The sequence below is a fragment of the Lytechinus pictus genome, chromosome 19 (assembly GCF_037042905.1).
Source record: "Lytechinus pictus isolate F3 Inbred chromosome 19, Lp3.0, whole genome shotgun sequence".
NCBI classification, from domain to species: domain Eukaryota; kingdom Metazoa; phylum Echinodermata; class Echinoidea; order Temnopleuroida; family Toxopneustidae; genus Lytechinus; species Lytechinus pictus.
The window spans coordinates 12,119,699-12,147,308 of NC_087263.1; the positions used below are offsets into that span (position 1 = coordinate 12,119,699).

The 27,610-nt window shown below is 37.9% G+C and overlaps 2 protein-coding genes across 2 annotated transcripts; both read left to right on the top strand.

Annotated features, from left to right (window-relative positions):
- The first annotated feature begins 1,240 nt into the window (after positions 1-1,240).
- LOC129283322 (uncharacterized) lies at positions 1,241-26,672 on the top strand. Its single transcript, XM_054919159.2, has 15 exons — positions 1,241-1,456; positions 4,886-5,820; positions 6,555-6,634; positions 7,562-7,692; positions 8,370-8,592; positions 9,403-9,470; positions 10,059-10,143; positions 10,801-10,944; positions 11,311-11,370; positions 12,003-12,254; positions 13,871-14,144; positions 14,687-14,971; positions 16,023-16,206; positions 17,180-17,336; positions 20,352-26,672. Exons 2-15 carry the CDS (start codon positions 4,919-4,921, stop codon positions 20,366-20,368), a joined length of 2,862 nt encoding a protein of 953 aa, XP_054775134.2. The 5' UTR covers positions 1,241-1,456; positions 4,886-4,918; the 3' UTR covers positions 20,369-26,672.
- LOC129283323 (uncharacterized) lies at positions 20,505-26,672 on the top strand. The gene has a single exon (XM_054919162.2). The coding sequence runs from the start codon at positions 20,505-20,507 to the stop codon at positions 22,653-22,655; it is 2,151 nt and encodes a 716-aa protein (XP_054775137.2). The 3' UTR covers positions 22,656-26,672.
- Positions 26,673-27,610: the final 938 nt, after the last annotated feature.

Below are 27,610 nucleotides of genomic sequence, written 5' to 3' on the forward strand. Positions count from 1 at the left end.
AGAAGGGAAGGAATTAAGGGGAAAAGGAGAAGAAAGAAAGAAAAGAAACGTAACGACGAGCTCGTTTTTTAGTGTCATATTTCTTTTGTATAATAAATTAGTAAAATAATACTGATTTATAAAAGTGCTAGATATACTTATTTTAAGTGTAATGATATAATATTTTGCTTATTGCTTTGACTTAATTCTTTTGACCAAATACTGTTCTTTCCTGCTCGCCTGAATTTGTTGGAATTTAAAAAAATAAAATGAAAAAAAAGTAAGAGTTCATTTTATAGGTCTCCCGTCAGCATTATAGGTCTACTTCATTTATTTATTTCTCCCCCCCCCCCGCCCCCTCTTTCGTTCTCTTTTTTTTTTCTTTCTTTCTCTCCCCCTCTCTCTCTCGATCTCTGCCTTTCTTTCTTATTTTATTCTTTCCCATAATTCCTTCCTTCCGTACTTTCTTTCCGCCTTTCCTTCTTTCCTTCCTCCCTTCCTTCCCCCTACCCAATTGGTCTACCGTTTCACAAAGCGCGCGCCCTTCTTCACCGTCTTTAGCTTTCTCTCCCCCTCTCTCTCTCGATCTCTGCCTTTCTTTCTTATTTCATTCTTTCCCTTAATTCCTTCCTTCCGTACTTTCTTTCCGCCTTTCCTTCTTTCCTTCCTCCCTTCCTTCCCCCTACCCAATTGGTCTACCGTTTCACAAAGCGCGCGCCCTTCTTTACCGTCTTTAGCTTTCTCTCCCCCTCTCTCTCTCGATCTCTGCCTTTCTTTCTTATTTTATTCTTTCCCTTAATTCCTTCCTTCCGTACTTTCTTTCCGCCTTTCCTTCTTTCCTTCCTCCCTTCCTTCCCCCTACCCAATTGGTCTACCGTTTCACAAAGCGCGCGCCCTTCTTTACCGTCTTTAGCTTTCTCTCCCCCTCTCTCTCTCGATCTCTGCCTTTCTTTCTTATTTTATTCTTTCCCTTAATTCCTTCCTTCCGTACTTTCTTTCCGCCTTTCCTTCTTTCCTTCCTCCCTTCCTTCCCCCTACCCAATTGGTCTACCGTTTCACAAAGCGCGCGCCCTTCTTTACCGTCTTTAGCTAGGCTCTATTCATATTACACCTGATTCATTGACTGCAAACAGGAACTGAAAAGGTCCATTTGATTGTCATGAGGGAAAAAAGAACTCATCTTATTTCAATACTACGCCACGCCTCTCGTCCAATTCATTCACAACTTGTTTTGGTCCCAAGGTATTATTTTGGATGAGGCACAGTTTATTGTATTGAACGAGTGGCTCAGTGGAGGTAATAGTGGAGCAGCGAAAAAGAGGCGGGCTACGTTTGTGTTCATTATGCCGCGCCAAAATTGAACCGAAAATCGTAGCGTTAATTTGCTCGCGATCGCTCAATCGCGGATATCGAACTTTACATCGCCCCGACGAGTGCACCAGGAGAAAAGAGAGATATAAATGCCTTAAAATAACAGGTAATGTGTGCTTGATTTATTTTGACATTTAACTAACATTCTAAGGAATATTCCGGGAAATCGGTAACGTTTTTGGGGTGAGGGTTGTTGACAATTTAGTTGAAAATCTGAATGGGAAGTGAGTGGGGGTGAGTGGATTTTCATGGCTGTCGTCGATGTGCAAACTGCGTGTTCAGAAATAAGAATGTTGTTTGTGTGACTGCATTGAGTTTGAGTTTGGAAACTTAATTTCGCTCTTGTAAATTTGTGATATATACTAAATGAACATTTGTCTTAATGAATGTTTAAGTCGCATCTATAACCTGATTGGAAATAAAATACACCGTTCCGTACATTGTTGAGATCGAAACTTAACAGTTTGATAAATTACAGGCAAGCGACTTCCGTTCAGCAATGAGCAAAGAAAAATGGCGCGCCACAATCATGATTTTAGTTTCTTCTTTCAAACTCATCGATAATTTCATTTGTTGGAAGTCAAAACCTTCTAGATCTCAAGGTCAAGAATAATGCACAATCATCACACGTCTAGATCTATATTTTCTTTGCTTGAAAGCCTGATGCAAAATTGAAGATGGATTTGCCGTTTGTCTGGCGCGCGCTTTCTGAACGGCTGACCCGCTAGCAAGCTGTGATTCAACAACGGCAGCGTAGGGCAGTGCTCGAGTCAACGCACCGGCCCCCCTTGGGCTTGCTCAGTCAGGACCATGTCAAGTCAAGTGTGTTGTTCGTGGCATTCCCCTGACTGAGCTGATGCAGCCTGGCTGAATAAGCCAGATGAAACTTCGAAATCCCCTTTTTTTTCACCAGGTACCATGATCAGACTCAGAGACTCTTCTGTCTTTGTTGTGTTGAGTTGGCAACTGGCACTGCTTTGTCCGGCTTTATTGAGTTTGACTTTGATTTGAAGCCTTCTAACTTAATCTTACTGAATTAAAAAGTCAAAAGGGGCCTAACAAAAGTTAAGGTTAATAGTAATAAGGCTAAGCTTTCGATCCTAGCAGAATCTTCGTTGGAGGCAAAATGACCTTACTGAATGTGAGGATGGAAACCTCTTCCCCTTCATCCTTTTTTTTCCTTCTCATTTTTTTCCCCCATTTTTTCTCCTTTTGTTTTTTCTGTTAATTTTTTTTCCTCTGTCTTATTTTCTTTTCCCTCTTCTCTTTTTTCCCCTTTCTCCCCATGGAGATAGTCTTTAATCTTTATGTTAAAATTTGTTGCATTTTTTTGGGGGGGGTTGAACTTGAGCCTGAGGATTGAGGGTGGGGTCTGATTAACATTAGATGACAGGGTCTGGATTTGTGTGGCTGACTGAGAATTGGGTCGGGGAAGCAGGAGGTCATTAAAAATAGCATGTTTGCATGACTGGATTCTGGAACGAACAGTTCAACAAATGTCTTCTCTTTTTTTTTTTGTTATCAAGTCCAAGCTCAATTCAATTTTTAATGCAGAATTTCAAGATGTTAACAATACTAATAGGGTGTCTGGAGAAAACTGCTAATTTCCTTATAATTTAGAAAAAAAATACCACATTTTAAAATTGATCGAGGTAGGATCTACATCTTTTTAAAGAAACTGTATTAAAGTTTTGTGCGGAACTTGATTTTTCCAAATCAAACGTAACCTTAAACTAAAGTCCACCCCAACAAGAAGTTGATTTTTTAAAAAAATCCAGCAAGCATGAAATTTCATCACAATCGGATTTGAAAAAATAAGAAAGTTATGACATTTTTAATTTTCATTAATTTCATAAAACATTTATTATATGCACATCCTGTTTGGTATGCAAATGAGGAGACAGATGATGTCATCTACTCACTATTGCATAAAATATTCTAACTTTCTCATTGTCAACAATGATTAATTCTTCCCTGAACATGTGGAATTAGCATTGTTTTATAGTATGGTTCAGCCAGGTTGGTCCTTATTGTCAAATCTGTAAAAAGTGAAATATTTTATAATTCAAACAATAAAAAACAAAAGAAATAGTGAGTGAGGGATATCGTCGTCTGTCTCATTTGCATGTCACTGAGTTGTGCATATGACTGTTTTGTGAAAAATAAGCAAAACTTTTAAAATGTAATAACTTTCTTATTTTACATCCGACGTTGATGAAATTTTCAATGAAATGCTAGTTTGATTTTTCTCCATCTATTCAAATCAACAGTTTTTGGAGTGGACATGACCTTTAAGTTTTATAAAATGTCAGGAGAAATTACATATTTTGCACTTCATATTCCAGCCACCCCTTTTACACATTAAACTTTATTTCATAGTCTCGAGTCATTACGAAAAATTGCCTTGTACTACATAAACCACCTCACCTGTTGATAATAAGCACCCTGAAATTGCAGTAGCCAGACAAGACGTATGTAAATTTAATTTTGCCTTGATCAATCAGATTTTTTTGTGGACCCAAGAAATTTGCGTTTATGCCTTTAATTTTTTTTTTCAGTATAAAAACAAAAGAATATTATATTGATTTTAGTTAATTTTGTGAAAAAAATGTGCAGCTACTGTATTCCCAGTGCCCACTGATCATAACAGTTTCGGGTGACTTCATGCTGATGGTTGAGTTTAAAGGATTGTCCTTAGACATGACATTAGAATTTAGGTGAACCTCTGTAAATCACGCTTGCCAAAGGTGAATTATTTTGCCTGTATTGTGAGAAAGTATGTTGCTTTTGTGAGTGAGTACTAGTATACAAATAATGAATGTTTAAGAGTGCAATGGACAGAATACTTCATGAGGTGAAAGATGAAATGATCCATTCAACGAGGCGTAGCCGAGTTGAATGGATCATTATTTCATCTTTCACCGAATGAAGTATTCTGTCCATTGCACGAATGAAAAAATATTCATTATTTGGTTTATATGACACCTAAAAATTTATATTTTTTTCATATGAAATTAATGAATTTCGATGCAAAACACGCTAATGCAGTGCGAGTTCGGTCTGTTGATTGTTACATCATTGCAACATGCGCACTTTTGGTGCCTGCAGCTGCAGCGCAGTCTATGTGCGCGAGTGCAATGGACAAAATCGTATGGATCTAAAATTGCACGATGAATGGATCCAAAATTGCACGGTTGATGACGTCATTGTAAAATGGACTGAATGATCGATATCAAACAACCAATCAAATCACGAGGATCTATCTAGGTGTCATATAAACAGAATTAATTCCTTGAATGCCCCGCGTTGGAAATGGTTGCTCAAACAAACAGCAGGGTACTAGACGACTAGTAAAAATACTATAACTACCCGCCTCTATTCCAAATATATTTTGTTGGCGATAGATGGCGGTATAAATGCCTGTTATCATTACTATTGACCATCATTGTAACAATGATTAATTGAGTTTGTAAACAAAAACAGTTTATTCAGAGTTTTCAGACTAAGATTTTAATACACTTCCGTTCTTTTGCAGAAGTCAAATACAGTTCTGGTGATTAATTAAGTCATGGCCGAGTTAGCTTCCAGTATGGCAGGCATGCTGTTACCCAATCACTTTCAGCCGCTGGACCACGATAGCGAGAGTGATAATGAATCCATTGAGTATGGCAGCAGTGTGCAGATCCCTTTCTCATCCATGTCGGAGACCAGCGACACAAGCTCTAGACCGGAGATCAAGTCAAGTAGTCCTAATGTCACTGTGGAATACCTTCCACACTTGGATCTCAAAGACAGGACAGAAGATAGCTGGAGTCGAATGGATTCCTCAAATCTTACAAACGACTCAGGCTTCACCCCAAATTCTTCAGGATTCAGTGCAGACCTCAGCTCCAGTGGTGGGTTCTCTTCATCCTGTGACCTTAGTTTCAACTCAAAGAACTCTTCCTTAAATTGCAGGGAGTCTTTCAGAACTCAGCAGCTTGGCACTTTTAGCTTTAATGAGCAGGCGGGGTCTGGGCAACCTGTCACCCCAACAAAATTGGCAGATACCAATGAGGTTCTGAATGATGACCCCTTGACCCCGACGGCAAACCTCAAGATGCTGTTGAGTGCAATGAGTCCTGAAATTAGAAACATGGAGAACAAGAAGAAGAAAGCGAGGTTATTTGACGCAATGGTAGAAGCAGCATCGCAAGGAACAATATTGCCTAGTGCCCAAGGAACAATGTCTTGTACAGACCTCGGAACAGAGTCTTCAAGCCCCCTTGAAGCAATGTCTACAAGCACTCTAGGAACAGTATCACCTTGTAACCAAGAGGCAGTGATGACCTCCATAGAAGACGTGTCCATTCTTAACACCTCATCGGGTCATGATTCATCGTTCCTCTTATCACCTACGGATGAACACGGAACAGATGAAGGAGAGAAAAACAACAGGAAATCCAAGTCCCTTGGATTACTTTGTCAAAAGTAAGTGCCTCAGTGATCTCTGGTCATTTGCTTTTTTTTAACGAAACTTTGGGTGTTTCCTCAAAATGGAATAGTTAAAAATTGCAACGGAATCATATTTGCCTGAGGACAATATGGTTCTTTTGATTTTTAGGGCAATATATTTTATGTTCCTCGAAAGGGAGCCAGTCAATAATTTTGTTAGAATCTAAATCAGACATCTAGAGCATAATCATGAAAATTGAGAAATTATACTCTAAGAAGAGGGTTCTGTCGTGTCATGTTTAGAAGCTCTGGGCTTTTAAAATACCATTGTGACATTATAAAGTTGCGTCCCTTGGGATGCATATACAGCATTGTCTTATTTTCGTATATTGGTGCTGCACGGATCAATATGACACGTATGCTTTGCTCGTCCTAAGATGCTCGAATGCGAGACTGGAAAATACAATTTACAATGGTATGTTTTGCTACGTAGAGTAAAAAACAAATCGCTATTCGTTAATCGTTACCAATATTCATGAAGACTTGGCCAATACAGTTTTGTAAAGGATCAGCTCAGACGTCTGATACATGTAATGATAAATAGTATTGAACAACATTCTAATTCTATCACTTTTTAAATATTTTATTCAGAATACTTGCCAGACTGCATTTGCAAAGTTACATGTTCGGCATTCTCTTGTAGGTGTGCTGTTTTTTGGGGTTTTTTTTTGTGTTTGCTTGACGTTCATGTTTACTCTTTTTCTTCTTAGATTCTTGACCAAATATCCAGACTACCCTCCAGATGGCAAAGCCATGGATATCTCATTAGACCAGATCTCAAAAGATTTGAGTAAGTGATGAGTTCATATTCTGTACTATACTACTAATCAAAACTGTTGTGCCAACCTAACCACATGTACATGTAGCTCCCTTATATCTCTGTAAACCAATCAGTGTTGGTATCAACACTCAGGGCCATTTACACATTTGCAATAACAGTTAAAAGCTACTGAAATCATTCAAATTGATTGGCTTATTGTAAACTTGTTACAGAAATTTTGCTTTTGTAATTATAAAAAATCTTTATGAAACGGGACCCTGCTATCAACATTAATGTCACTATAAAACAGAGGGTTTTGTTGCCGACATATCGAGAGTGTACCTCCCACGATGTAGTGTACATGTACATGTTTTGTCATGTTGACATAATATATGTCCTGAATTCTTTTGTAACGATATGCTTACATTGAATTTGTCTTCTGATACCTGCATTAGAATCATGTGTATGATCTCTAAGAGTCAAAGTACTGCTGACTGTACTAGTGTACTTTCAGGCTTTATGATGAGGTACAATTACGATCACCTTTGACAAATTTTGTTTTAATATGTTTTTTTTTTCAAAGAAAGTGTGATATGTTCTTGAGTGCTCATTTATTACAAATATATATATATAGCACTAAAACCATTTGTTTATTGCACTGCAAGAGTTTCCAAGATGCTGTATAAACTTAAAGAGGTTTTTAAATTTTAGTTTGAAATTGACTGATGCCTATTATGTCAAGGGGAAGTTTGTTCCATAGTTGTGGGCTGATGTAAGAAATGACCTACAAAGAAATGACCTACATGTATCTCCTGGTGTTCCTTTAATCCTGTATTAGGGGTACTGGCAGTGTGAATGTGTCTTGGGTGCTATGAAGGTGACGGGCATGAGATTGGGATAAGAATTCTGAGATATAACTTAAGACCTATTTATTGGCTGTATTTTGTTTTTCTTCAGATGTTGAGAGGCGGAGGATCTATGACATTGTGAACGTCCTTGAGAGCGTTGAGATGGTAAGCCGGAGAGCGAAGAACCGTTACCTGTGGCACGGGAGGACGCATCTCGACCAAACACTAGCAAAACTAAAGGTACTATTAAAATGCAAACTTGTTTCTGATAATGAATGTACATGTAGCATTAGTAGTAGAAGTAGTGGTACTGTATGAGAAGAGTAGTAGTGATATTAGTAGTAGTAGTAGTAGTAGCAGCAGTAGTAGATGAAGAAGTAGTATTAGTAGTAATTGTTGCAGTAGTAGTATTAGTAGTAGTCATCTATCGATTTGGGGTATGCTGTGAGCTCTATGTTTCGGTGAGGCGTGAATATGCATCTATTGTGTAGCAGTGGGTGTAATTAGACACATGGCCAAGGGCAAAGGTCATTTAGGGTCAATGAACTGGCCATGTTGGGGGTAATTGTTGTATTGCCATCATAACTTTGAAAGTTCATGGATTTAATTCATGAAACCTGGCCATAAGAGTAATCAAGTATCATTGAACATCTTGCATGAGTTTCAGGAGGCATGATCAAGATGATAGGTCATTATTAAAGGGTTAATGAATATCATATGAATATGAACATTGTTTTTTGTGTGAATAATGATTCAGTAGTTGTTTTTAAAGTCAGCACTGCTGCTATATTGAATCACGTAATGCAGGCGAGGCTGCCAGAGGCTTTCCACTTGTTTTCTTTATACCCCTATGTAATTTTTTTCCCTGATGAATATAGACCAATGCTCATTTAATTTATTCCTGATTGTATTTATAGTGTCTTGGACAGAGACAGAAGTTTGCTGAGCAGCTGGCACTTCTTCACAGTAGGTTAGAAGACGGGAGTCTCTCGATGGACGACACCAAATCACCGGTATACGGACCGGACAGGATGACGATGAGTGACGTTGCTAAGCAACCCCTCCAGGATATCGGCAATCTCCTGAAATCCCCGGTTGAGACGGAGATGAGGAAAGACGGGAGAGAGCACTGGGAAGATGGTAAGATTTTGCTATAAAAAAAAAGTGGGAGTCGACTCGCTGTTGGGTCTAGGTTCACAGGACACAAGCTTGTCAAAGCACCATTAACAACAACACTATTAGGATTAATGAAAGTGGATAAATGAAAGAGATATATGTTGATGTAGATTTGGTGACAATTATCATTCCTTGTTACCGTGATTATCAGGATACAGACCAATGGAGGCATGTGTCATATATGCTGTTTTCAACATGATGAAAGACGTGAAGGCCCGTATTCTCAAAAGAGATTTCATTTCACCACGGACTATTAAGCAGATATCTTTGACATAATTGCTCTTATTACATTACATATACTAAGAAAAACATTTTGGCCAAGGGCGCTTCTAGAGAAGTGCAATAAACACAAGAAGTCTGCATAATCCATGGTTTTGTACCGTGGTATAATTGGAACCTTTTGAGAATACAAGCCAAAGACTTTTTTTTCTCACAGTAAGTGAAAATTGAAATCTATACATTGAATAACATCCTACTAACTAATGCTGGGATAATGATAATAATAACAACACGCCTCAGAATAGAATATTTCTAGATAGATGGGGCTATGTAAATGCCTATTATTATTATCATTAACACATTTTTTTATACTGCAATGTATTGCAATAATTTCCACAATTTGAATGAGTTTATTTGAAATATTGTCATACTTTGTTCTCCATCCAGAAACTTTGTGCTCACATCAAATATCCATGGAAAGCAATAGACAATCATACATTCTTTTTGTGATCATTTTAAAAATCTTTTTTTTTTACTTTTATTTTCCTTCCCCAGACACAAAGAGAGACAAGACATTAGGAGTGATGAGTCAGAAGTTCATCATGCTTTTCCTCGTCTGTAAGGTGTGTATCGATAGTTGGAATCCTTGCGCACAAGTTGCCACCCTTATTGTGCCGTCACTCCGTTGCAGCAATCCTGAAAAAACTGGTTGACAATATTAAATTTCCTGTGTTTCTCTTTCAACGTGATTATAAACCGTAGTTAACCACAACATTGTTCCTGTGACCCCACTTCTATTTCCACTGATTAGTTCTTAGTATTCCCTGTTCAATATCTCTTTAATATTTCAGTTCTCATGCGGTCCCTGCAATCTAGGGAAAAAGTTGTTGGCCTGCAGGGAATAATTTTGCTTGACAAATTTGAATACCATTTTGGTCAAGAGAAAAGCTCTCAACTAAGTATTGTACAGTCCTATGTAAAAATGTGCTATACAAAAGACTTAATATGCATAGCAGTCTTTAAAAAATGTGGAGCAAATTGCAATGCGATACCAGGAAAATTATTCCCTGACCTGCACAGGAAAGTATGCCTCTCATGATGATTATGTTGGTGGCCCACTATTGTGAAACATTCAAATTGGAATGTTATCTACTACAGCCCATTCCAGTGAATATGAATTGTATTCCTTTTTCTGTATTTTATTTTATTAGGATCGGATCATCTCTTTGGATGTAGCTGCCAGGATTCTAAAAGGAGATCAGAATTATCAGATTGGAGAAAATGCAAAGTTCAAGAGTAAGTTCATCTTATTACTGTTTTTCTAATAATGTAGAAAAAAATGTTGCTAATGATAGTAGTAGGTCCCTCTGTATAGTCTAGCCACTATAGTACATGTATTTGTATACTATGAGATATTACTTTAGTACCCCGACCGTAGCTGGGTCACCGTGTAGGCTCTAAAGCATTCCAGGAAGAAATCCTTCTAGGTACCCATTCACTTCACCTGGGTTGAGTGCAGCACAAAGCAGATACATATCTTGCTGATATGTGACTAGTCATCCGAAAAACAACAATAAATCAGAAGGGGTGGTTCTTTGTACAAAAGTCGTTAGAGCGGGGGTTTTAGATTCTGGGTTCGATTCCTACTTGGTGCACTAGTGCCCTTAGGTGAGGCATTTATCCTCATTACCAGGTCCCTCGGAGAGGACTTTAAGCTGTTGGTCCTCTGGTTGCTTGCTTACAAGCATTGATGCTTTCTTTGCAGTCGGGTAAAAAATTACCGCCAATTTTTTTTTTTTTTAAATATTAGAAAATAAGCTTATCTGAAAGAGAAATGCTTTTGCTTCATTCTTTGAAAATGTGAAGTTTTACATCACAAATTGTCTTCCTCAAAGTCTTTGATATTCTGGATGCCCTACTAACATTGCCCTCTTCTGTTTAACCCTCTGGCAGCTAAAGTAAGGAGACTGTATGATATTGCCAACATCTTGACGAGTCTGAAACTGATTGATAAAATCCACTTATCGGAGGGAAGGAGTCGCAAGCCAGCGTTCAGGTGGATAGGGCCGGATCCTGATACAAGTCACGTCGACTGGAGTAAGTATGATTGTTATTGTGACTCCACCCACCAAAGGTGTTTGCTGGAAGCATGACAGGGTTTGCCATTTGCACGTGCCATGAGTGAATGTGATGTACCATAAGTACATTATAAGGCCTTTTTAAAAAGTATTGACCTCTTAAGACCAAATTTGGAAATTTCACTCGACTAAAATTTGTATACCGTACTGTGAACACAAAGCAAAAATGTGTAACAGGGCTTTTTGAAATAGGACCCTGGCAATTTCACACAAGATACCTTGACAAAACCTTACACCTTTTTATCAGACTTTTCAATGATTCCATGAGTGAAATCATGAACTTTAAAATTGATTACAGTAATTCTCTTTTTTTTTTTTTGTACAGGTGAACTTCCAACAGGCAAAAAACCAACACAGAAGCATTCCTACTTTCCTCTACCACCTGGTATGTATTATTAGTATCTACAGTTTATATATTTTACTCTTTCCTTTTACATTTTTCCCTCTCCATTTCCCTTTGAAGATTTGCTTTGTTTAGAGGCCTTCACCCCTAGAAGACATTTTAATGCTATGGATGGGTTTAGTTTGAAATTTGACATACAAGTATTGTTCTATTTAAACCACTTATATACCAAAATTGTTACATATACCCAAATTATGTTTTATAGTTATTGTCTCTTTGTGTGTACATAATCTTGCTTTTTAGGAATTTGAAATGAATACTCAAATGAATTGAGAAAATTTATAATTGTCTGACACTTTTGCCAAGGTTTATATGACTCATTTTAATAGAGAATAGTAAAAAAAAATCAAGTTAATAATGGGAAAGGTGTCAAAAAAACCCATCGGGAATAGATATAGATAGATTAAAGATAATTGTCAAGATTATTTTTGTTAAGAATGTCATTAATCCATTCTTTTTAGGATGTATGTAGGTCGTTCAATATGATTGTTTTCATTTTTGTTTCCTATTCCAATTGTTTAGAGCACTAAGATACTTAATTGTAAGTTGTCTTGTATAAAAAGTGAGTATTATTCTTATTTTTATTTTCTCTTTTTTTTTGGTCACCTAAACAGTGAATTCATCCTCCTGGTCGTCTAATCCAACCCACAAACAAACCCCCGCAATGGTCAAACTGCCGCTCGGGAAGACGACGCCTCTCAAGTCCCGCATCATCTGGAGCCGGAACGCATCGTTCAGCGCGATGTGCGAGGTTGCAGAGCAGGAGCATCGCAAGTGTTCCTCGGCGCCGAACAGTCCCGTCAAGGATGAGGAGGTCGACAAGGAGAACAGCTCAGCGTCGACGTTGAATAATGGCAGCAAAAAAGGTGACTTATTTTCACTGGGCTTTATCTGTGTTCATTAAAGGAGAATGAAACCCTTGAAACCAGCTGAATCCATATCAAAGAGAAAAATCAAAGAAACATATTGTTGAAAGTTTGAGGAAGATTGAATGAATAATAAGAAAGTTATGAGCATTTGAAAATTGAGATCACTAATGCCATGTAGATCCTCCCATTGGCAATGCAACCAAGATCTGTGATGTCACACATGTACAACTCCCTCATTACTTTAGTACTTATTTCACTTATATTCTCACTTTTATAGAGTCTATCACAAGGTGAGGTGTTCTCTTTATGAGAGGACAAGTACAGAGGTTTCACAACATTATATTAATGATGAATCGTTTGTCATATGATTAGAATGAGCAAAAAGAGATGTTTTGGGGTACATTTTCAGTGTCCAAAAGGGGAGAGTTGTCCAGTTTTGGGGTACATTTTCAGTGTCCAAAAGGGGAGAGTTGTCCAGTTTTGGACACTGAAAATATACCCCAAAACATCTCTTTTTGCTCATTCTAATCATATGACAAACGATTCATCAATGATATAATGTTGTGAAACCTCTGTACTTGTCCTCTCATAAAGAGAACACCTCACCTTGTGATAGACTCTATAAAAGTGAGAATATAAGTGAAATAAGTACTAAAGTAATGAGGGAGTTGTACGTGTGTGACATCACAGATCTTGGTCGCATTGCCAATGGGAGGATCTACATGGCATTAGTGATCTCAATATTCAAATGCTCATAACTTTCTTATTATTCATTCAATCTTCCTCAAACTTTCAACAATATGTTTCTTTGATTTTTCTCTTTTATATGGATTTAGCTGGTTTCAAGGGTTTCATTCTCCTTTAATATTAACCTTACTCTTGTGTTTCTGTAATTCCCATAGGCTTTGTACAGGAACCATCAGGTTCTAGACTTTGTGTGAAGCATAGGAAATGCCTGTAACAGAGATATCTTTGGGAGAAAGCCTGATCGTCCTTGGGCAACTGTAGGGACAGTGATTTTCCGTTATACTGGTAAATGAAACGGAAATTCAGTTTGGTTCATATACTTTTCATTTAAAAATTCATGGAATTAACCTTCGCAAAACGGAATTCAGGTTTTTGGTGTGTACATTTTCAGTGACAAAGCGGAATTTCCATTTTTAGATCAAGTTGAAACAGAATTACAGATTTTCAGAAACGGAAAATCACTGTCTCTACAACTGTCAGTCCAGGGAAAGTGAGATAATGTCTTTACCATAAGGTTTTTTTCTAGTGGCATTAAATTAAATCCTATATTACCCCGGCTAAGCTAGTCAACCGATTCTGGTGCGCACAGCTTTTTGAGGAATTACTTCCTGCCGGTACACATTTACCTCACCTGGGTCGAGTGCAGCACAGTGTGGATAAATGTCTTGCTGAAGGAAAACACGCCATGGCTAGGATTCGAACCCATGACCCTCTGTTTGAAAGGGGAGAGTCAGATCCACTAGACCACGACGCACCCACATTTATATCTGATTGGTTTCAGATTTCCCATTAAAACCGATGACAGTCCCTCTTAAAAGCGTTTTCATGCAAAAGCTAATCTCTTATTTCCCCATTTACATCAGCAGAAGAGGAGTTTATTCAGGAGTTCCAGGCACTGCAAAACAAGTACCCCGCCTGCGTGTCCAGACTGTTCTGTGGCTCCACCGTGACCTCATCCGACCCTTCACCTCTGAACTCTGACGCAGCACCGTTGACCCCGGAGTCGTTCCATCGTCGGCTAAGCCCCAGAGATGGCTCTCAGGTCACCACAGTGAGGATAGCCAGCCCCAGAAGTCAGGGAGACGGGGAGTGTACGAGTGCCTCCAAGACAAAGTCGCAGAAATTGGTCTATGTGCAGAGGTGAGGTCATTGCTTCGGAGATGCCACTTTCAGATTAAAGTCTAAGTTCAGGCTTTTGATGATTTTGAGACTTTTTATAGATTTTGAATGTTCATCTCCGATTGCCTTGAAGATATAAAGCAAAATCTTGTGTCTGATTTATTTTTCCCTTAATTTCTCACATTTCTAAATGCCTCTGCCTACCATAGCTGATTGTCCACTTTGCACCATATTTTCCGGTCATTCGAGAATTATGAAATTAAAAATTGAAAAACTAATCCCAAGGCATAAGGAAAAAAATTAGCATTGACCAGTAGAAAAAGCAGTGAGATCACTGGAGCGTATGAATAAAGTTTTTAATCATTTGTAGAAAGAAATATTACAATTTGATAATGTGTGGTGTTGAATACACTGTTGTCAATCAATTAGTCAGAATTAATGCGATGGAGTGACGTCAATACAAGGGTGCAACTAGCATGAATGCATTATGAAATGTATGAATTAGTTTCATGATTGCAAACGGGTCATTGACAAGTGAAAATTTTCTTCCTATTTCCACCCAGGTTTGTCCCATTGTTGAACGCCAACACCATGGCAGCCGTTCAGGCAAGCTCCACCCATCAGACGAATGCCGGTAACCCCACCATCACCACCGGGAACCGAACCATCGTCACGCCAAACAGCAACAGCCCCCTCGTGAGTGGGCCCCACCCTGCCGTCATATCCCCGACTCCCGGATCGGTCATCCACCTGCTTCCGATGAGACAGGATAATTGGGTGAAGCTTCCCAGCGCCAGCGAGGTGGTCTCTAAGAGTGCAATTGGCAACGGCCAGCATTCCACCACAAAGTAAGCCCAGAATGGATATAAGTTATTAAAGAAAATAATTACTTGTTTTGGGGACTATGTTTCACAACCTACTCCCTAAATCTGCAACATTGGATAAGCTTTAACATTGTAGTGAAAGGGGATTTCCAGGGGTCTTCTGAGCATTTGGAGTGCAAAATCACCCCAAGCCCCTGTGTATTTCTTCCCTTTGTCCAGAATGACTGATTAATCTTCTTTGCAATGTTGGACAAAACTTCCCATTAATTTTAACTGAAATTAATCATATTAACAGTTCGTCCCATCATAAAGACAGAGTGATGTTAGATCAAGTAGATATTAGATGAAATGGGTATAGGCTAAATGCAAATTGAACCAAATGGTAATTGGGTTATAGACCCTATGTATATGACATCATAAGCTCATAGCGCCCTCCCTCAGGGGATATAGGAATACACGTAAACAGAGTTGTCAGAGATCAACATTGCACACAAGCCAATGGCTTCAGCCTCTAAGATGGCGATGCATACGGTCTATAATTTAGATGAAATGATTAGTAGACGAATTAGGAGGAGACCAATGACCTTGTTCACATGAACTGTTTTCCCTTAAACCAGTCTAAGAAAACAGTTTGGTAGATCACTTTGCGAGCATTCTCATCAGCATCTGAACGGATTTTCAGAACCACTTCAAATAAAGCAATCTTGTTTCTACGTGAACACTCTCTGTGGTTTCTTATGTTTCGCGCAAAAATTGAAACTGCAGCGTAGGCATTCTATACACAGTGTGAGGAGTAGTGTCCCAAAAATGCTTGAAGATTGTTTGTGTCCTCACCTACGCTTAAACTAGTTCCATGAGGCAAAGCGGTCTTGAAAACCACATGTCGAGGTGGTTTCCATACTGGTTTGGAAGATCGTTTTGGGCATTCCCATTACCCATTAAACTAGTTTTAGGACTGTAATGACAACAGGGTCAAACTGAAAGTGGGTATTATGGGTGCAGACATAGTGCCAATTTACCTTTTTCTATCTTATTTTGCTTTAAAACTGAACATCTTTCTTTTCTTTGTCAACAGTTCTGTAGCATCCCCGGAGGCTGCAGAAACTCAGGTCAAGTGTCCAGTGACGTCCAGTTCCAACCAGGTGGTGACCATCATACGACGCAGCAAACGAGCGGTCAAGCTCGCACTGGACAAGGAGTTTGAATATCACCCGCTCATTAAGAAGGTCAAGTCTGGAGCTACTGGAACGACTATTCAGGTAAAAAAATTAAGTTATTGTTGTTAGGATTTTTAATCTGTTAGGAGGCATTAAGTCCGTCCCAACAGCAAAATTATTTGACTGCTATATATAGGAATGTCAGACAGACAAAAATACTGAAAAGTTCATCAGACTTGGGTATGAAAGAAAATAAGTTCTTGACTCTTCCTGAATTAATCCTTTTGTATTCTGTTTCAGTTGCAGTTGATCGCAATCTACTTCTTAGTCATTATTTGCAGTTGTCACAATGTGTAATCTACCAAAATTTTCTGTTGATCACAAAGTATCATTGAGTGTCATTTGCAATTACATTCTATCACATTCTATGTTACATTCTTACATTCTATATTACATAATATCCAATTCCTTTGGAAGTGCATAGAGACGTTATTTATAATGTGTTATGCGCTATACAAGAACTGTGTATTATTATTATCATAAGTTGCAATTGATTGCAATTTGTGTGATTGTGCCTGGATCTCTAACTTAAAGGTAAATGCTAGTTTTGGTAACGATATCAAAATGAGTTCGTACAGAATCCAATGAAATGACCACCAAAGTGTCTGTTTGTATAAATAAAACGCATGTGCCAAAGGATTCTGGAAGAAATTGTGTAATTGCTGAGAAATCAGCAAATAAGCACAGGATTCGGGTAGAGCGTCTTGCCCGACGCTCAAAGCAATAATTATACACTGTCCCACGTGCGCTTATCTGTGTTGGGGAAGTTCAGTCTCAACATTTTTCAGCGTAGATTTCAAGAGTTCACAAAGTTCAGTTTATGTAACTGTACCAGATCTAGATCCTCGATGATATACTGACAATTAAGCCTGGTTTTACAGACTTTCTAATGAAATCAGTGTTTACTGCAACTACTGGAATTTCTCTTTAAATCAAATTTTGTCATAGTATAGACCTTGTTTATTAAGATTATCATGTTTATTGGATGCTTGTTTTTGTCTTTTTATTGAATCAGAACCCACCGACCAAGGCTACCATCTCCGAACCCACCAAGAATTCTACCGTGATCATCACGCACCCCTCCCATCCAGTCTGCATCCCTGAGGGGCCCCACCCCCAGGCACACACCCCAGTGTCCCACCCACAAAAGAAGGCAGGCCAAGAGGAGACAGGTATGATATGAATTCCAGAAATAATTATATATCTAGATATAACATGAGTCAAAATGAATGATACCATAAATTTTGAATAAAATTTGCAATTTTAAAGTGTCATTTGAATGAAATATCTTAGAATATGATGTGCTGATTTCTTTGACAAAATTCAACCCTTTAGAAGTGAATTACAGATAAGTCTGCCATAACTCAAACGATTAGTTCAGTGGTAGCAAATTTGAACACCAGATCATGCATAGCATGGGTTGTTTTGTGTCTTTGAAGTCAAATTACGCTAAAGGGGCTATCTCACTAAGCAACCTTTTTGACGAGTATTGAAAAGTCTTACGAATGTTAGTGGCATCAAACTGGATTTGCAAACTGCCTTGAAACGGAAAAGAAAAATGTTCGGAAACATTGGAATCACATTCTTTATTAGAGGGTTGATTTTAAACAGGTGCTGCATGGTTTATATGATTGCTAACATATTGGCGAATCCAAAAGAACCTCAGCGACACTCTTACAAATCAGTTTAGAAGCTTTCTTGCAACCTTTTTTTACAAACTTTTTGCCACTTTTTACAAACGTTGGCAATCTCAAATTCGCCATGTTCGCAAGCATTTGCCGCTCAGTGAGATATCCCCCCTTAAATCAAACCAATTTCTGCACTCTCAGAGATCAGTCTTAAAAAAGATTAATCTGTATTCATGGATTTCTCCAATTTTATTTTGTACATTGGAAATGAAAATGAAATCAGCTAAAGTCTAAGATTAGTTTCCGCTCGATGGCAATTGTTTATCCAACAGGGCAAGGTGAAGGGAGTAGGATTAAGGATAAGATCATGACACAGGTACTTTGTTGTTGTTATCCAAGAAAGGAGTTCCATGTTGCATTTCAGATTTCTTGGAAACTTGGAAAGTTTCTTGGTGTTATTTCTTTGTTTATTTCAAAGTTTTCTTCACAGTATTAATTTGTATTTGTTGTTTTGGGGATTTCCCAACTGCATGCATGTTTTTCTTCTTCATTGAGACGTTCAATCATGTTTATCAACCCTGTTGTTTGACCTTGAATATATTTGTGCCCTTTTACAGATTTCCTATTTGTGCTATAATATAGTAATTTGCCCTATAGAAAAGGGGTCTTACCCTAGAACAAATTATTGAAATTAAGTTGTTCAACCGTATAATGTTTTCTTCTAGGCTGTGTAACACAAAGGTTGGCGATCAGTTGCTTTATGAAAATGACCAATCAGGATCATTGTTACATGCACATTTGGTTCAAAGCACTGTCCAGGAACCAATCAGATTCTTCCTTTCACATGTGAAATCCTCTGCAAACTTTTGTGTAACTAGGCCCCGATGAAAACAACAACTCATCGATTTTATCAGAGATCATCAAAATTGATTTGCAAGGATGACTTTCTCTGTTGACACAAGTTGGTTTGGTTGTAATATCAGAATTCGAATATATTGATATACACATATATTTTCTTTTAGGGCGGGGCTAACACATTGGGCAAATCTCTATATTGCAACACAAATAAGAAATTATACAAAAAGGCACAATAGAATACCCGGTATTTCAGGCAATGGCATTGGATTGATTTAAGCCCTGTTATACTAAAAGTGTTTGAATACACATTTGAGGAACAGACAAAGGGTGTCTTTTTCCATTTATCTGTTTGCATTTTACTATTCTTATTTGTTTATCTTGAAAATGTGTTTTATCTATTTCTTGTTAGTAATTTTTTGTATTCTGATTAATGAAGTTACAACAGTATATTCTTAAAAGGTTCAGGAAATGCTATTAAAAGGTTCTTTTAAGCATTCTGTTGTGTACTTGCTTGTGTATGATTTGGTTTGTTTTCCAAGGTATGGAACAAGCGCACAATCTTAAATTATTCTACATGTAGTACAATTGTAACCCAGGGGCGGATCCAGGATTTTCCAAAAGGGGGGCACATTTTCTGGATTCACTTTCAAAGGGGGGGGGCACGCTTGGGTAAAAACGTTACATTGAAAATTTTGTTTATGGCTGAAAAGGGGAGGTGGGCATGGCCCGCTGTGACCCCCCCCCCCCCCCCCCCCCCCCCCGATTTGCCACTGTTGTAACCAATTTTAACCAATGCCATTGCCAGAGATGCCAATTAGTAAGATTTTTTAAGGGGAAAGTGACACGAGATAGGATTGTAAGAATGATGATTTTCGATTTTGTTTTTGTTTTTTTAAATGTGATTTTAGGTTTGAAAAAAGGATAAAAAGAAATACATGTAAAGAATAGGATTTTTTACAATTAATGTTGCCTGCTCTGCCTTGCCCCCCCCCCCCCCATTTTCCTCTTTCTCTAATTTTATTTCCTTTTTCTTCCTCTTTACTGGCTGTAATAAGCCCATGACGCAGGCCAAATGTGACTGGATATGAAAATTCAAGTGTTTATTTGCTATAAGCATTAAAAGGAAAAGTTTACCCCAGCGATAAGTTTGTGATACCTTGAATGGTGTCTCATAGAACTTTGCGATGACGCTTGTCAGCACCCTAATTGTGTTCGATGAAAACAGAAAAAAAATTGAGAAAAATATTGGAGGTTTGACGAAAATCAATGAATAAGAGTAATGAGTTTTTTTTTAGTTTTGAATTTGTAACGCCATGTCTGAGCAGTTCCCCATATGGCAAGTAATATAAATTCAATTTTTTTATAGTTTGTAATGACTGAATACTTTTCATGTATTATAAGAAAATATGAAATTACACCGATGACAATGAATGCATAAGTCAGAAATTATTTCAATTTTATGAGATAATGGCATTTAATGGAATTTTTATCACACGGGGGATTTGCTCGCATGTGATGTCACAAAGTCGCACAAAAAAATCCTTGTTATTCGTTCAATCTTTGATGGATGTTTGCCAACATTTTTTCACCTTTTTTTAAAGCCAACTTTTCATCAGGGTGAAATTCCCCTGTAATGTTATTTGATTTCAAGTCTTTATTAAAATTTAACATGTTATATTTTTCTTGATATTTATTTGATAGGAAACACCGTTTGTTAGGAATGACACCAAGCTGAGAAGAGCTGCCCTGAAGCATGTGAAAAGACGTCTTACAATAGACCTTGATAAAGAACCCTCGGAAACAGCAAAAGCCTCAACAGTGAAAGGTGCTACTCCAAAGTATTCAAGCAAGAAAATGCCTCGGTGCCATTCCCTGTCTGAACTTGATAAAAGAAAAGTTATTACTTCTCCAGTTAATGGACTGATTGTTCCCTACCTTGAGACAAATGGTGCGCTTCATGGAAAAGAGAGGGCAGGCAGTAGGTCTTCTGTGGATGAAGCACGAACAGGAGCCAGAACCCCTAGAGGACACAACTACAGCACAAACAGTGTGAAAATGAAATTCGGAGGAAAGTTCGGAAGCCTGAAGAAAAATGTTGACGATGCTAGGCTCGACAATCTTCGGGGTTCAAAGACATCCGAAAATCTGGTTAAAGGCACTTATCATACCGAGAGATCATCAGGTGGAATTGGACCCAAATCTGAAGGATCTGCAACTGATGCTCAAGGAATAAGGAAGGTGTTTGAAAAGGCAGAGAGTAAACTTCCTGAGATGGATGGGAAAGTGAATTTAGAGGATTGCTGGCTGTCTGCTAGTTTTCCTCCTCCGTCTTTATCAGGATTCTCCACCTTCTTACAAGGATGCACCAACAGAGGCACTCCTCGTCCAGGATCCAGTCGACCAAGCTCTGAGGTCAGTATTGGTGAGCTTGACCGATGGTTGTTTCCAGGGGACAATGCATCCCCATCGCTCACAGGTGGTCAACCAGTGAAGAAAGTGAGCACCCCTTGGGTGTTGTCACCTACCTCAACATACTCATCCCCTCCAAAACTGACAACTCAAGCCAGTCCAGCTGGTCATGGTGTTGCTCTGGCTTCCCCAAGGCCATTACTTCCACAGGCAAATCATCTGCACTTGTCGCCGCATCATCCGCTTGCAGATGCCAGCTCAGGAATGGGCCCTGAGCCGCTTTTCACTAGCACACCAAAGTCGCCAAAGCCTTCTGCTCCCTCAATCAGGTATTTTGGTTCAGACGTTTCGAGTAACCAAAGTGTAGCAGGATCTGTTAGTTATTCTGGAGATGATACAATTCCCTACCAAACTATCCACTGTCTTCAAGACCAGGGTGAAGATCTCGGCAAATTGAAACCTTTGGAAGGGATTCCGTTGGAGCAACACAGCGCTCATGCAACAAAGTCACAAAACACTTTTCGAAACCAATCTGAAGTTGAAGTGGAACAAGTTTATCCAAAGGAAAAACCAAGAGATAAACGCAGTCCATCACCAGATCCTCAAGATGAACCTATGCCTGTAAAGCCTTCCAGTAGTTCCCAGACTTCTACACTGCCTCCATATCTGATGCGTTCAAAAGCCTTAGCAGCAGCTCAAGTGCCAGAAAAAGCCTGTCCGCATTCTGATCCTGTTGTACGTCCAGTGGACAGCTGTAGTTCCAGTCATGGCTTGGTTAACACAGGACAGGTAAGCCATCCATCAATTGAACGACTTTCTAATCAGCAGAGTGGCCATTTGCGCAAAGACAGCCCTGTGAATCATTCTGCATCTATTTGCCACATGCCCAGTATGCACCAACTTCAGACTATTTCGTCTAGAAGAGTGATCAAGGCTCTACCAAAACCACCCTTGTCTCTTCAGAGTCTACCGAGGTCTCCCGACAGTGTCCCCGTTGTCAGGTCAGGACTTGATGCAGGGTCATCGCATCTCAGACGGCCGCCTCCAGGATACCAGATGCAGCAGAGGGTACCTCAGTCACAGTTCAGATGCACACTCAATGGCACACCTTACACTATACATGTGAGACCCTACAAAGGTAGCCATGTTTCTTCAAGGACACCAAGTGCAGGTTGCATTCGTTTTCCAGAGAGATATCCTACAACCCAAGTGAACACGAGGGAAAGGTGTCATCAGGAGGCTGTGCCACTGATGAGAAGTCCTCTAAATGCGCTGTATCCCCTGCAAGCGGCTCCTGGACCTTCTCCAGGATGTACACCAAGGTTCACCACTCAATTTAATCCCACTCCTGCCACCAAAACTCTACTACCCCTTGGCAGTTGCCCACCAACCAGTCATGTCAGTGGTATGATTGCACAAGAAGCGTGCCGTAGTTCTGTTCCAGGGGTAACTTGTGCCCCGCCTCTGCATCGCCCTTGGACTGTTACAAACCAGGCTGCGAGAGGTCCATCTGTCAGTACTGCTTCTGTCCCTCATACAGGTCTGAATGCTGCAGTAGCTTCATCGATTCAGGCTAGTGGTAGTACTCAGATATGATATGGTTAATACTGGATATGTTGACTTTTCAGTACTTTAATAATTGGTCAGGTCAAAGTAATTCTCAATTTAGAGACCCTTTTCATTTAAGAATTCATGATTATCGTAACTTTGCCATCCTATAGAGTTACACGGCTTTCATGATTAATGTCCAGATTATTCAATCTTACAATAGTCATTATTCTCTATTCATTTCCATACTTGTTGGAATGTGGATATACTATCCGTCAAAATATTAGATGGTAGCAAACTGGATGAAAAGTTGCCATGCCATAGCAGAGATTTCTGTGGTCCCAAAATATTTTTCTTGATCAGAGTATATCATTACTAATAAACCATGTAAACAAATCTTATCTCAACGCTGTGTAAATATATAAGCAATGGAACATTATATTTCATGTAATATTTGGTTCAATTTGAAACCTCATTTCATGTTACTTCCTTTCAAAGATTGAAAGAATAATACTATTATATATTTGCCACAAGTGCCTTAATTCATATCCGTTTTCTATGCAAAGAGCAAGCTGTTTTTATATTTCAATCTCTACTCAATGATGGAAAGGGTATTACAGGGGGTATAGCATATAGAGATACGCTTCATGTTACGATTGATCATAACTTTTTGTACATGGTTTGCAGTAGACTTACAATCAAACTTAATTGTAAAATAGATTGCATGTTTTTACATGTATGTCACAGGGCCCGGAACTGACTGTATGCTTTCAAAGTCATGAATATGGGTTTATATTTTTCTGTTGATTTTATATGATTTATTACCTTGAATACAAGGAAAATATCCAGTATTGATTTGATAGCATGTTCATTTGTATATTCCTATTGTTATACATGTATTTGTAAGAATGACCCTCCATACAGGGGCAGATGCAAGATTTTCCAAAGGGGGGGGGGGCACATTTTTCCCAGGAAAAATTTGACAAGCAAAAAAAATAAATAAAGATGTTTTCAACCAAAAAGTGATGATATTTTGTCCCCGCTAAAATTTGACAAGCCCCCAAAAAAGGGTCTTCGCTTTCAAAGTTTTAATGGCATTTGTACATTACATATTTTAATTTTGCTTCTCCCCCCCCCCCCCCCCTTGGATCCGCCGAAGTATATTTGCCAAAGTTAGAGTATTATACATGTATAGACCTGGGTCTCGTTACACAAAAGTTAGAACTTAATTGTACGCTTGATTTCCATGATAGATCGTACATTGTAGTCAATGCAATCATTCATTAAACATTTGTCTGCGATCATTGCTAGGCTTTGTGTTGCGGGCTCCAGATTGTACAAAGCATGTTACGTACATCTTCTACATCGATTTTCTCAGAAGTTGAACAGGGGCCCGTCTTACAAATAGTTGCGATTGATCCGATTAATCGTAACTATGGAAAGCCAGCAAAGTCAATATATAAAATACATGCTTGTTAAAAAAAATTCTAGATTTCTTGACAATTTGGTGTGTTCTCCTTTGTTTAAAAAGGACATTTGCAAATTTCCTGTAGAAAAAATAATGACACTGATGGATTTCCATAGAGTTACGATTGATTGGATCGATCGCAACTCTTTGTAAGACGGGGCCCTGATTTCCTAGGTTCCATTAGATATGAATCAGGTGAAGTGAACTGTGCTTTAATTCATATCTTGTAAAATAATGTCACTAATAATATCTTTTAGTTTATGTTGTCCTTCTAATACCATCATTGAACTTGAAGTCACCTACTACCTCTCCGGATCTCCCGCTGGGCAATTCCATAAATTATGTACGTCCGACCCTCTTAATGTGGGACCTTCATGAAATTTTCTGTCTCTGATATTTTGTTCTTATGACAGTGTAATGTTCTTAAAGGACCATGACTTGGGCAGTTTATGAAGTGAAGTAAAATTTGATAAAAATGGGGGTCAGACGTTAAAAAGGTTGATCATTTTATGGAATTGCCCAGCTGTAAAATCAAGTAAATCTTGATAATTGAATTTCCTTTTTATTTGTCTTTTTATGATAACTTGATGTTATATTTTATCACAGCATTACTTGTTGAATACATTCCATGCATATTTATTGATTGTATGAGTAAGACATTAGAACACTGTTATAGAAGCTGCATCGGAATTGACGTCATTCCACACTAAAGCTGCTATAGCCTATAATCAAGGCGGAGTCTGCAGTTAGTGTTTTTGTCTGATGTGGCGAAGACTAGCTAATGCTGCTTCCATATTGGATGTTCTGTTATGTAGATGAATATCTTTTATCAAGTTGAGAAAAAAATCTGATTTTGCTCCTCAAATCGGCAACAATCATTAATTTTCTATTTATATGAATACTTTTCAATATGAATAACTTATAAATCAATGATATTAGCCATTGTTTTTTATTTTTAATGGAAAGTTGCCAATTAGCATTTTTAAACAGTGATTTTTGTTGTTTTCATTGTATTGCCAATTTAGAGTTTTTACTGATTAGCTTCAGTTAAAATCCAATGTTGATTGTTCTGAGAAAATGGTGAAAAGTCCAGAAATTATTTTTGTGAAATTAAGAACAAAATTTAAGAAATCTGAAGAAAAAAAATTATAGTTATAATGACTTCAATTTTACCACTGTAATATGGCAATTTTTGCTTGATGCTGATGTTTTTAAACTATATCATTTAAAAAAAATAAAAAATCAGCTTTCTAAATAAATAAAGTAGTTTAGCAAGTAGTCTTCTTATTTCATTCCAACTATCTAGCCATAGTGTACAGTGTACAACGTCAGGACAAAAGAGTTTTTGTCATTTCAATTCAATACATCCATGTTCATTTACTAATCTTAACATTTTAAATGCTGAGTTTTTCTATTTTTTTTTTTTTTTTTTTTTTATGAAAACTGTAGTGCCTCTGATCTTTAAGATTCCATCTAATTTAATCAGACAATACACAATCATGTGTTGATTTCGACAATTTTTTGTAAACAGAGACAAGCATTTGTATCTGTAGTTTCCATCTTTCTGATACTATATTTTTCAAGCTGCATTTCATGATTTAAATTTGTTATTTTTACCTTTTTTTATATTCATTGTATCGGTATTATTTTACCAGTTGTAGATATTGAAGTCTGGGAAAAGTAATTTTAATTGTTTACTCTCTCACAGAAGTATTTCTTGATAAATTAATATATTTCTTTTTTAATGAGCTAGTTTCATCATGTAGTTGATTTTAGTTGGACTTCATCTTCATAGATATATTCATTTGTAAGTATTTAGTTCAGTTATATTCTGTTTATATTAAGCATATTCCATCTCTTTTTATTTAGGATAAATAGAAGATACCTGGTGGGCATTTCATAATGATGTTCGTAAGTTAATAAGAACTTTAAGAACGACTGGTGAACCTTTCTTGCTAATACCTTGGTCACATTTGATTCAAACCACCTATATGTAGTTGGACAAAAAATGTTAAAACGGCTGTTTTCGACTCGCCGTACGGCCGCCGTAGAACAAATGTGACCATGGCATAAATAATCACCAATGAACATATAATGGTGAATATCATTTACCACAAGATAGGATCAGCAGTCGTTCTTAATGTCACTCTTAACTTATGAACAGCCCCCGGGTTGGGGTTTCATAATGCTGTTCGGAAGTTACGAAATCTCTAAAATTTGAATCACAAAGTCTATTCATGGACTCCATTTTCTAAGTTTTTACTTTAAATTCATTTAACACTTTTTGTGTACATTTCATCATTTTATTATGATAATCTGCTTTTATACCAAGCTTAAATAGAGCTCTCTGTATGTAAATTATGTATAATTAACGGCTCTACAAATGTATGTAACTACAATATGTAAAATGTGTACATATGTGGTTACATTTGGACTTCAATTCTGTGCTTCCTTCATGTGAACAATATGTGTAATTCTCTTATGCCTTCCGCATGTTTTGATGTATAAATCTAATTTTCTATGAAGGGCAAGTACTGTGTTGTAGATATATATATTGTACAGGTGAAATAAAGATGTGTTTTGCCAAGTTACCTAAATCCACTTGAGTTTTTCCCTCATTTGATGTGGTCAAGAGGTGCGATATAGGTCAGTCGGTAGAGCGGGGATTCGGATCTCGGTGACCCGGGTTCTGTTCCCACTTGGTGCGCTAGTGCCCTTTGGTATAAGGCATTAATCCTCATTACCAGGTCTCAGAGAGGACCTTAAGCCGTCAGTTCTCGTGCTTCAATCTGTTTTTTTTTTTTTTTTATTAAAAAATCACCACCACCAAGATCCTATATCAGAGTTTTCGCTCCATGACACGACAGACAGACCTGCCAGCCAGTACGTTTTTGCAACCAAAATACGACAGTACGTTTTTTCTTTTAAAAATACGATTTGTAAAAAAATATATATATATATATTTTTTTTTTACAAAATCGTAATTTATTGAGAAGTCTCTATTTCATAAAATTTACACAAATATGGTTATATGATTAGATCAATGTTATTTCAGGTAACTTTTTTTTTTATTCAATCATTTTGTTTAAACCAGGGTGAGATATACACATGTTTTAATGTTTTTTTTTTTCATCTGCAAGAGCAGTGCGCATTTTAGCTTGCATGCAGCTTTAGCGCCGCGATGAGTGCTTGCGCCACGCATTTTATTATGAAATACACTTTTTTGGGGAAAAATTGTTTTTTTTTTATCACAGAATACAATTTTTCATTCCAAGAGGTTGGCAGGTCTGGACAGATTCAAGAACACAATGTATTAAAAAATACCCATCAAATGACAATGAACAGCTGGGAGGTCTTTGTCTACCTAACTGGTGAACCAGAATAGCAATTACGTCCGAAAGCTTTGTGGCCGATGGAAAATTGCAAGTATCGTTTGTCCAGAGTCCCAGACGAAATTACTATTTTGATTCACTAATTTTCGACAATGACTCCTTTGGTTGTTCATTGTTATGAAGGGCATTTATCATCAATACCA